Source organism: Brassica rapa, chromosome A03 (assembly GCF_000309985.2).
Source record: "Brassica rapa cultivar Chiifu-401-42 chromosome A03, CAAS_Brap_v3.01, whole genome shotgun sequence".
Classification (NCBI taxonomy): Eukaryota; Viridiplantae; Streptophyta; class Magnoliopsida; order Brassicales; family Brassicaceae; genus Brassica; species Brassica rapa.
The window spans coordinates 7,262,262-7,275,258 of record NC_024797.2 but is presented as its reverse complement, the minus strand read 5'-3'; the positions used below and the strand labels follow the sequence as shown (position 1 = coordinate 7,275,258).

General features: G+C 26.7%; 1 protein-coding gene across 1 annotated transcript; it reads left to right on the top strand.

Moving 5' to 3' along the window:
* Positions 1 to 4,136: 4,136 nt before the first annotated feature.
* LOC103857272 (auxin-responsive protein SAUR72) lies at positions 4,137 to 10,573 on the top strand. The gene has a single exon (XM_033288004.1). The coding sequence runs from the start codon at positions 9,810 to 9,812 to the stop codon at positions 10,335 to 10,337; it is 528 nt and encodes a 175-aa protein (XP_033143895.1). The 5' UTR covers positions 4,137 to 9,809; the 3' UTR covers positions 10,338 to 10,573.
* The last annotated feature ends 2,424 nt before the right edge of the window (positions 10,574 to 12,997 follow it).

The following is a 12,997-nucleotide window of genomic DNA, read 5'->3' as shown; positions in this document are numbered from 1 at the left end:
AACTAGTTATTATCATTTATTTTCAGCTAACTTTTTATTATCTATACAAATAAATATTCCTCTTAGTTATAAATTCAGATTAAATAATTTTATACAATCTTTTCAAAAATAAAATTTTCTTTTGGAAATCTATTCTATCAAGTTGCATATGCACATTTTATTGTAAAAACAAAAGCACTTATTTCACCCAAAATATTTTTAGAATTTTCTTTGTATAGTTTTATATATATTTCATAATAAAACTTTAAGAATGTTTTGTTAGTGTATTTTCATTCATTCATTCATTGTCTTGTTTACTTGACAAACCACAAAGAGTTATCACGTAATTAATTTTCAGAAAATATTCAAAGTTTTTCAGACTGAAATAATTGTTTCCAACAAAATATGATAATAATAATAATAATAATGTATTTTTATTAATAATTATAACAAAGTTTAACACTAAATGTTTTTACGTTAAAATATAACGAAGGTCACACTATTTTCTTGCTTTAAGCCACAAAAAATACTGTCTGGCATGCTTTTTTTTTCCTTATTGCTAGACTTTTGTTGATGATGTAGACTTCATTAATGTTTGATTCAAGTCACGACTACTAAGGCTATGTACAATAGGTGGCTTTATTCAACACCATAATTTAGGCTTACACATCATCTTTTATTTCATCCACCTATTAGTTTAATATTTTCTTATTTTTATATTTACGATAATTTATTTAATAAAATACAACACTATAATCCACCATTTTATCTCATATTTTCCTTTTTATAATTATATTTTGTAAGCAAAAAATTGAAAAATATTTTTTTTAAACTATAATAACTAAAACTTAATAAATTGTAAATTTTTAATAAAAAATATTTATGTTCCACTTAATATAAAAGATTAAAAATAGACTTTTATATATCAAAATAAAAAAACCTAATCTCTATTTAAGGAACACAAAAATAATAAATTTTAATATAATTTATTTCTACAAAAATATTATTTGATATAAAATAATTAATCTCAAGTTATTAGGATGTAACAACCAATAAAATAGTTATACATATATCAATATATAATCTTTTATTTTTTAAAAGAAATTTGCTTATATTCATATTCGATTATGTTTTTTCCCGAACGTAGTTTAAAGTGAAGCAAAACCAACATAGTGGATCTTACATAAAATACTTTCAACATGTAGAAAATATTCAACAACAAATAATCCACCTCATTTTTTTAGGTTTTCAACAGATCCATTGCAGGTATTCAATAGTTGAAAGTAAAATTCAACAAACCCATTGCATATGGTATAATAGTGACATTTGTATACAATGGTGCGTGTATATTGTATATATATGAAATTTGTTGGCCCAGTGCGTTTGTAAAGTATTCTACATAATTTAATATATATAGGAAATTTGAAGCACATACAAAATGTGATTTGAAGAAAGAGTTCATAATGCTAGACGTTAACGGCTTTATAATTGAGCATGAAAGTCTTGTGAGTACACTATTTGAAACCTAGTCAGCGTACATGATTATGGGTGTGATTGTAAGTCATGTCTAGAGTAAATATTGAAGAAAAAATATCAGTTATTCTTATTTATTCTGAAATCTTATCAATCAGGTAAAAACACTTTTCTTCCTCCTACCTCTAATTGCTATTTACAAGAGAATAAAACACGTTAATAGTTTTACTCCAATTCAAACAAGAGTAAATGTGTTTACCTAGTTTATTCTCTCTCTCATTTTTTTCTTTTCATTTTCATCTTTTTTCTTTTCCTCTTATTTACTTTATATTTTGATATTTTCCATCCATGCTCTATATGTGACAACGGTTTAAACGTTATATTCCTTACGAATATTTTTTTTGGTAAAAATGAATGATTTATTTCATATAGTACTATACATTAGATCAAATTTACCCCGTCAAAAAAATAATTTTTCTAAGAATAATTGCAGTTAATATTTGGCAGACCTTTCATATTTAACTGACATATACCCTTTATGTTTTATAAATTTTATCATTTTGATATTCTTTTTAATATACAAATAACGCCACTTTAAATTTTTAATACAATTTATACTCATTTTAAAATATTAATTATTAAAAAATTTGATTTATAAAAAAATTTATTCATCTGAAAGATTATTAATTAAACAAATGTAATTACTAAAAATATATGCATTTTAATCATTTCATTATTTATGTAAAATGTTAAAATAATATTTTCATGAAATGAAAGGAACATAATTATCTTTTTCTTTGGATTTTCCAAAATGTCCGGCGGACCGAGACTCAACCGACTAATCCATGAGATATATTTACCGGCGTTAAATAGATCTGATTGTTCACAGTGGACATTAGATACTTCTGTTGCATGACCACACAAACGACATATCTAAAATGGTGAGTTTAAATATGAAATGCTTACTATTTTCCAAGTCCCCGTACCATTCAACTACGGTTGTGTTAATATAATTGTTTTGCAAATGGCAGAACAGAAAACTAGATGTAAATTCACAATGCAAGGGGCAATGCGATGATAGATGGTATTCTTTCGATGTCCGAATAAGCCATAATGTAACTACTGTCTCCTTAAGAAGATTAGAAAAATCTTAAATGAGTAAAATCCATGAATTCTACTTTAACACTTTTAACTGGAGAAAACTCTATTAAAAACAACGAAGCTACATGAGATTTACTTTATTTTAACATGCATAGCCGACATCTCGAATATTTCTGGAGCGGTAAATAAGGCATTCTTGCCTACGCCAATCTCCTGTATATTATTTGAGAATAATTGTAACATTTTTTTGTAGCCACATGTCATCACTATAATGATTTTTAGAATCCTTAGAGAAATACGTTGGTTCATCTAAATATATAATAAGCCTTTTATTAAACCACAATAAATACATTATTAATGTCTTTCATTATTTCCTTAAATAAGATTACAGAATTATCTAATGTGACTAGAGTATATAACACAATTAATGATTTTGAATAATAAAGATTTAATAAAAATAAGTGTGTATTCTAATTATATTTGTTTAATTTTAAGCTATTAAAATAAATTAAACAATCATAGTAACCATATAATAAAAATTTAAAAAATTATTTATATATTATATTTTGAATTTTTAAAAACGAGTATAAATTACTAAAACTGTTAAAAGTTTCACATTCAAATTTTGTGATCTATGATTTAAAACTTTTGTTATGACATGATACAAATAATTAAAAAATAATATAGGTTGAAAGTCTCATTTAATAAGTATCAAAAATAAAAGATATAGAAATATATGTAACATTTTAAATTTAACTATATGTCATATAAAAATACATAAATATCTTAATTTTAAAATTTACTTTCAACATTTTTTTGATAAAAATTTTGAAAAAATATTGACAATTTAATTTTTTAAAATATTATAAATTATTTAAAACATTAATCCCACAGTGAAAATTTTGGTATCACTAATTTAGACTTTTTGCTATAACAGATACAAATGATAAAAAATAAGCAAAAATCATCATCTAATAAATATTAATATTAAAATATATCATATATATGTTACTATCATTTAAATTTAATTATATATCATATCAAATAGAAAAAATATTTTTTCGATTTATAAGATTTATTTATATGTTCATACCAATTTAATTATATAAGTAGTACATAATGACATTTTAATTATTCAATATATATTTATTATTTCATAATATGTTATAAACATATAATATATAAATTAATTTATATATATAATGTTCATCCCGCGCAAGGCGCGGGTCTTAACCTAGTTAACAAGATAAAAGGCATATATTTACTTCTTTTTTACAGATAACAGAAACAGACTAATAGTAAAACAAAAAATCATAAATAAAATAAAATACAAAATTACACAAATTTAAAAAAAAAATTGGAAAAGTACTTCCGTTTATTTTTTACTTTAAAAAAATATCATTGTTTTCATTTGTCGTACTCTCAGATAAATGTAATGTACATAAATCCAGTGTACATTCTGCATATTAGATTAAACAATTTTTGTTTAACTTCGTTTAAGACTAGCGCCATTGCGCGGATGAATGTTAGCAAGACCGCTTTGGACGCAAGGGAGTACAAGGAAGACCGGTTAAAGCAAAGCGATTAACACGTTCGTGAACCTAAAGAAAGAGCACAAGTGAGTTCATTGGCAAGAAGATATGGTTCCTTTCTTCCGGAACGTTTGTCTCTCCAAAAAACCCTACACCGGTGCTGGTCCTAAGATATTTTAGGTCTAATAGGAAATTAAAAATATAAACTCTAAAAAATTAAAATTTGATAAAAATTAATTTTACGATTAAAAATTAAAAATTCTTCAAAAGTATACATAGCTACCAGATTTAAAAGTTATTTTCTTTTTCTTTTTATGTAAATAAGAAACTAAACTTCAAAAATTATTTTGTTAAATGTTTGAAATATATTTTAGATCCAACTTTTATATTTTTCTACTAACAACAATAACAAAATTAAGCCTTAAAAGCTTTAAAAATTATGGGCCGCATACCCATGTTTTTTAGTTATAGGCTCAGGACCGGCCTGCCACCACTAGATGCTATATGGAGTTGTCCAAGATGACAAAACAGCTTGCTAAAGTTGATCCTTTGAGAAATTGGCTGATGCAATGATCGCTTGGACTGAGGCGTGGGAGGAGCTTAACCCTTCAGTTGGTGGAAAAGATGTCACGGCCAAGTGATGAAAAATTGACGATTATAAGTGATGCCTGTTATTGCTGCATGAATAAGGTTTGTTATTGTTGTGATCTTCTATTTATATATCTCATTCTGGAAGTGTGCTTCGTACAATAACGTAATACTGTGTGTTATTGTTGACGTTAACTTTGCTCGACATGTATTTAAGCCTTATTGGTGAAATGATGTGTGCTACTTTAAATTACATGGATGAAATGATTGTTTTAACAGGAAAGTACCAGAGGACTTGATACCATCCTATATCCAAGTAATCGCTTGTCCGGGACGTCGAAATACTCGTTTATGTTGGCCTCCGACAAGCTTCTAAGCCTTGATTATTTCATTGATAATGATATAAATGTTGTAATTTACAAAATTATGCTTAGAGATTTTTTAGAATATTACTTGTGATCAGTTTTAAAACTAAATTAGGTTTGATTAAGAAAATTAAGAGAAAACATTAATTTTGTGACTGAGAGCATCTCTAACCCCACTCTATTTTTCACTCTAAAATAGAGTTTAGAGTAAATAATGCTCCAATGGTACTCTATTTCTCACTCTCACTCTATAATAGAGTAATAAATAGGTTTACTCCAAATATAGAGTAATTTGTTTTTTATTGTTCATCACTTTATTTTCTACTCTAAAATAGAGTACCATTGGATCAAACTCAAACTCTATTATAGAGTTACTCTATTTTATAGTAAAAAATAGAGTAAACCATTGGAGATGATCTGAGATGGAAGACTTCATGTGATCCAATGGTCAAGAATCAACCACTTAAGGAGGCATGTGTCTTTAACTAAAGAGTTTTGTTTGTTTGTCAGGTTTAGGTGGCACTAAATTGGTGGATATTTGCCTCATCATGCATGACATCCTTAGAGCATGATTAGTGAAGGAGATCCATTTGGGATTCTTAAACTACGATTTGACATTTTTCTGCTAAAAAATATTTTTTATTAATTTTTTTTAAAATATTTCTTAGTTAAAAACTAAAAGATATATCTTTTTGCTTGTAGCCTCAAAATAATCTCGGAGAAAACATAGCTATTTTCGAATTAATGACATATCGTGAAATACAAAACGTGCCTAACCATTTCAAATTCATTATTAAGAAAACCACGAAATATTTACTAAAAGTGTGACAAAAGCAGACATGATTTTGGTCACGAAATATTCCTATAGCAATTAGGTTAGTCATATTCATATAGCTTCTAAGAAATATGGCACAATTGTGATTAAAATGAATTCATGGCAACTATGAGTGTTACTGGCCATAGAAAATGCTTTGACATTTTTTTTTGGCTAACTAAAATGCTTTGAGTTCTAAATACTGAATATGGCAACTCACAAAGATCATTTTTCACTTCTATTTATGAACAAATGCTTGAGACATTATCTAACCACCCTTACTATTATTTTTCAAGTGGTTATTCAAGTTTCTTTCAAATTCTCATCCTTCTAGATGACAACAATAAGAAGATGATATTCATTTGTCCTTATAGCACTTATACTTACCGTAGAATATGATTTGGCTTGTGAAATGCACCAACATACGATGTTTATTTTTACTTATCCGATTGAAGATATAATGGAAGTTTTCAAGGAAGATATTTTCGTCTATAAGAACAACTTTTATGTCTATTTATCAAATTTATGCAGGATGTTCCAACGCTGTGAAAAAAAACATTTTCTGCTAAATCGGAGGAAATGCACTTTCACGGTGAGAGATAGAATCGTGCTGAGACATCAGACTTCAAAAAATGACTGAGGTGAACAAGACAAAAATCAAGGTTATGAGAACTCTATGACCAACGAGTTCTATTATAGCCGACGAATTTTATTAAAGAGATTTAGAGGTTTTTTGGGACATGGTTTCTTTCATCAAGGATTTCTTTAAGATCGCAAGACCTTTCACCCAGCTGTTGTGCAAGAATTGTTTTTCTGAATTTAAGAGTACTTTTTTTTATAAATGCAAGTTATATGTATTTATTTTTTAAAATAAATTTTACAACATTAATGGTTGTTTTCCTAAATTTGATAAATATATTATACATATTTAGAAATATATAACTTCATAAATTCTAGAAAATGTTATATATTCAATATTATTTTTCTAAAAAATATTGGTCAAATTCAAGAAGATTTTATACACATTCATGAAGATTTTTCCTAGAAAATGTTATACATATTCAAAAATATTTTACTAAATATACATCTAATTCAAATTTATTAAATTATTCTTATATATTCATGAAAATTTTCTTACACACATTTGAGAATGTTTTATAAATACATATTTGAGTTTACCTAAATTTTATGAAGATATTATATATATGTATTAATATATTTTTCAGTAATACTTTTATAAATATGCATATAACTCAAATTCAGGATATCATATATATTTAGGAATGTCTTCCTAAGCTTTTTAATAAAAAAGATTTTTCAAAAAAAAAAAAAAAAAAATCATTTTTTTAAATATCATCTTTGAGAAAATTCATTTAAATATTTATTTATTTTATATATCTAAAAAATATTGTCATTTACCTCATTAATGAATGCTAACTTGGTCATTTTACCGTTATAGGATCTTTTTTTTTTGGTAGGACCGTCATAGGATCATTTGAGATTTGTATTTAAGACCATTTGAAACCATTTTTCAAACTAAAATATATTATACATATTTTATATTATGCAACATAAATATTTTAATAAACTTTCTATTTTTTTTTTCGTATGACACGAGTCATTACTTAATTATATATTATAAATTAGGTATTAGAATACCACATAAATTTGGTTGCGGGGCGCACATTTAGTACCGGATATTCCTTTTTCTCAAAAGTATTTAATAATACCAAACATAGCAAGTTGCTTTAAACATAGCAAGTCGCAAGTAGAAAATTTCCTTTTTACAAACATCAGCGGTAGTTAGCCAGTGACGGACGGGTGTGTCGAACAATATACAAAAAAAACCCGGAACATTAGAATACAAATTTGATAAAAACAAACTTCCAAACAAAGTTTATCAATGATCTATCGAATATCACAATTCACAGCAAAATGATATCCTAACCTCTTTGAAATGTATTTGTTTGTAACTTGTCATTCTATTATCCATTAAGACAATGATTTTTGGTTTTTGGAATAATTCCGCTTTTCATGTTTTAAGTATATTTTATATCAGTGATTTGTGATATATAAAAATGTCTATCTGTGATAGAAATATTTAATAATTTATAATAGTTACATTTGTTAACAATTGTTAAGAGTTTCCATTAAGTAAATTTATTGTCTTATAGTGATCATTTTTGGCTCAACAAACTAATTAATTTTAAAACAGAACTACAAAATAAAAATTATTGCATAGATATTAATTACATGCGCCGAATAGTAAGGTGGATACAACTTGAAAATAATTAGACCCAAAAAAAAACTTTAAAAGAAAAAAAATGGTGGATACAACTTTTGTGGATACAACAAACAAAGTTCGCATATGCTTTTTACAAATGTTCGTCAATTCATATGAATTTAAACAAGTCAACACGCTCACGTTATCACCTTCTCCTTCGGTAGTGTCTTTCTAGGGTAGCTGTAATATGAGGAAGGTTTTTCACAGCAGTAATTTTTTCTGTCAACGGATAAAGTAACAAATAGAAAAAAATTAATTATTTGACAGATGTTGACTTTTTGGTATTTATAGATGAACTTGTGGAAAATGTGGAAAGCATAAACCTTTTTAGTGCCTCTCCCTTATTACAAAATAATAACTATAGGTATATATATATATATATATATATATTTTTTTTTTTTTTTTAACTATAGGTATATGATTCCATATTAAATTGGACTAGAACCAACCTCGAACATTGACGGCAAAAAATTTAAATTTTTTTAACACTGATAATCGATTATATCATTATATAATATCTTTTTATGTTTCATATGATAATTACAACATATGTAATTATGATGAGAATTTCAAAGACAAAGATTTCACAATATAGTTTACCCTGTAACATTCGAATTGATTGGCGGTTCTACGTGTACTACATATGACCATAACAAATGATTCTGTATTCAGCACTGAAATTTCCGATAATCTTGTGTTCTATAACTGTAAGAAATTATTTTTCTGAAATCGAACCCCAAACATGGTATAGAAACCTTTAAACTTTGACAAATGAATTACAATGCTTTCACAATTTTTTTTTATCATCTACCAAAAAGAAAAAGAGAATATAAGAAGTGTTGGACCATAGTTACACAGATTCTAAGGAAAATAAAGTATATTGGGGGTGATTGGTTGGGATGTAGGAAGTGACTTTAACTTTAATTTTCATCTACAACCTTAAATATTACCAATCATGCTTTATCTTGGTTTTTAAAGATACAACCAAAAAATTAAAGCTACAGTAAAAACACTCAAAAAATGGTTGTAAACATCTTATTTTTTAAAGCCCCATTTTTTTAGTTGTAGGAAATTTTAAACTTACATCACTTAAAACTTAATCAAAAATCCTACAGACAAAATGCTAAAGTAATTTTTTTATAGTTACAACCCAACCAATCACCCCCATAATCTTTTTAATAAAGTCTATACTTATCTATCAAAAATTGTCTTTGGATACTTTTAGAATCATCAAAAACCATTTAAATACCCATTGAAATGCTTAAATATTTTAAAAAGCCCAGGAGAACAGATGACGTGTGTTATGTAGTTGTTAGATATTGAAAATAATAGGTATGCACGAAAGGAAAATCAGGTGGTATCCATCTTAGAAAGGCGACTAAACCCTTTCCGTTGACAAAACTGAATAAAACAAACATACCAGATCACCAATAACCTTGAATATATATCTTTTTTTTTATCAAGGACTATATTATAAAAAAAAACTCAATTATTAGACCATGAGTTCGTATATGGTGAAGTAAGGGTTATATTGAAAAGTTAAGCCCGCCCTCTTCTGATTGTCATTGACTTCAAAGTAAACCTATATCTCTTCTTTTCCAGTCAAGATTCTCTATATATAAAAGAGATTCAAGAAACATATAACTACAGAAAGAAAAAAAACAAAGAAACAAATGGAGACATGGAGAAAAATGAAATCTTTTGGGCATAAGAGCTCTTCAAGCACGGCTTCGATCACCAAGAGCAAGTCTTGGAATGGCTCTGCTCATCTCGAGAATGCTAATAACAAGGAATCAACAGGAAAGATCAAGAAAAAATCGCCGCCGCCGCCGCCACACGGGTGTTTCACAGTTTACGTGGGTCCCACGAAAGAGAGAGTCGTGGTGAAAACGAAACTGTTGAACCATCCTTTGTTCAAGAACTTGTTAGAAGAAGCAGAGGCTGAATATGGATATAGACGTGATGGGCCTATTGTTCTTCCTTGCGAGGTTGACTTCTTCTACAAGGTTTTGGCTAATATGAAGTTTAATGGTGATGAGTACGATGAAGAAGATGATGATGATGATTGTATGATTAACCCTCCGATTTGCGGTTTGGGTAGTCCCTATAGATGTGCTGGTCTCGAGTCCATGGGCGTGAGACGTAGCGGCTCGTACAAGCTTCTTCGATCTTCATCTTTGTTCAAATTAAGTAGGTTTTGATTTTTTTTTTGGTTTTTTTGAAAATGATATATAGGTTTTGATTTTCTTTTTCCCTTTTCCATAATACTAGATATCTAAGATCTTGTTCATACCATTACCTTATGCATAAAAGAAAAAATGCGAGGAAAAAAAAGAACCCTCACATTTCCCTAAATTATATTCCATTTGTTTTTCTGAGATTTTGATGTCTGATTTTGTATCTTAATTTACATGTGAGTGTTTTTGGATGACGCAAACTTTGAATTAAAGAAATTACTAAAAGCACTAACTTTACTGAAACAAACGCTTCCTTGTAAACAGAATTGTTTGTTGTTGAACTTAAAGCCACTACATCAAAGACATTCACAACATCAACGGTTTAATCTTTAAGAAAATCTACAAAATATTTTCTCCATTCTATAATAATATTTTTTCATATTTGCTTTGGGGGTTTAAGCAATTAATAACACAGATAGGGTCGAAATGATTGTATATTTAGACGAATAAAACTTGGTATGACAAAGCATTTTCTGGTTTTTGACATTTATGTTGAACAAAAGTTAGTGAAATTAAACATTTAAAAATCCTTTGAGTTGAAAATAAAAATTAAAAAAGAAATTCAGCTAGTTCCTTTAAAATAATCTGGAACTATGATTTCCTCCACTATTCTGCAGACAAAACAGAAGAACGAATAAGAAGGATTTGATTATTAGTAATCACAAATATTTACAACTATTTAGATCCATAAAACATACAAAACATGCTATTAAATTAATTGAACATCCTAGTCCCAACATTATTAATTTATAGAGTTTTTGTTGTATATATACAAATAGCATATTATTTATTTTAGAATATATTTTTTATAAAATAAGAAAATTTGATTTTTCCGTATATATATTGATTAAATTTTATATTATTTGGTGTATATGAAATATGTTTGGTAAAAAAAAAAGAAAAAAATAAATATGTTTGGTGTGGTTTTAGATATAATTTTACTAAATATTATCTAAATAAATTGAAGGTTTAAGAAAAAAAAGATGAATTCTATTGAAAATATACATCAAAGAGTACAATGTTTTGTTTGAACTTGTATAAACTGTATATATATCTAAATTACTAATTTGTAATTTTAATGGGACTATGTATTTCCATATGATTATCTAAATAGTTATTTCTTATTATCTTATCGATTTGTATCTTATTTTGAACCGATCACTCAAAATCGATCGATTTTATTAATTTATTGTGTTTATTAATTTATCTTAAAAATAATATTTTATATCAATAAAAAGAAAAAGAAAAATGATCTTGTCAAGGCACATCAGACTAACAGTTGAAATAAAAAGACTCCTCACTAAGATTTTGATTGGTATAACCTTTACAAGAACATTATATTCTTTATCTAATCACTATTTTTATTAACTTGATATATTATTTAAGTTTGAGGTGGTATGAAAAACCAAACCAGAATCTTCACATATTTAACATAGCATCTATTAAATGTAAATGCTCTTTATGTAATGATCTCTTATGCTTTTGATGAGAGCATTTAACTTTAAAATATAAAATACTAAATATAAAATAAAAATTATTTAAATTAAATTAAAAATATACTTATATAAAAGTTAAATGGTATTTAAAATAAAAATTATAATTAATATATTTAAATAATTTAAAATAATAGTATTTTAGATTAAGAATATGATGATTTTATTTATGAATCACTTACCCTTACTCTGCACTCACTTATAATAAAAAAAATTGTCATCCACTTTAATAATTTTATTAATGAAATTATATAATATTTGCAACATAGTACACTTTTATAGCATAGTGCTAGAATTTTATCAGCAACTCCATATCTATACGGATGGTAACTGGGTCATTCGAACATCATTATATTTTGCTAGTTATATAATTGTTCTTTGAATAAATTTAGTGCATTTTTAATTTAGCTGACTTCAAGTTTATATTTAATCGTATCATATCTAATTAATTAAAATGCTATCCTTTTAGCCAATTAATTTTATATTTAGATTTTCTGTAAATAAATTATGTAATTTCATTATCCTAAAGATAAAAAGGAATTAAATTTTGTATGATTCATGAATTCAATCCTGATTTACTGAGAAAACAACTATGAAGATTAATCCAATTTGGGGATTCTTTGTTAGATAGGATGTCACGAGGCAAGCATCATAGATTGAATTCACCTTTTGCAATCAAACTTTTATAAAGAGAAAAAGGAATTAAATTTCGTATGGTTCATAGATTTAATTTAATTTTATTGGAAAAAACAACTAAGATGCTGGTCCAGTTAATTCTCTGTTAATTAGGATGTTACGAGGCAAGTATTATAGAATGAATTCACCATTGCAATCAAACCTTGTGAATTCATCTTATGTTGGAAAAGAGAGCAAAGCCACTAATAGATTTGGGGATAAAGCAAAAAGTGCATTCAGGTTATGAGATTATGTTTTGAGAAGATCCATGGATCTCAACAATGCTTGCAAGTCTTGTTGAGTTATTACACATGTTGTTCATCCATTAATGATAGTGAGTGACTTAATGGAGAGCCAAAAACATGGAAGATGGAAAAATAAGGAACTTTACCGCGGAAGATGATATTTTATTGATACAATCCTTGCCTATAAGTCAATTGAGGCATCAAGATAGTT

Excerpts from the sequence above, each read along its gene's own strand:
- LOC103857272 (XM_033288004.1), top strand. The coding sequence starts at position 9,810 with ATGGAGACATGGAGAAAAATGAAATCTTTTGGGCATAAGAGCTCTTCA.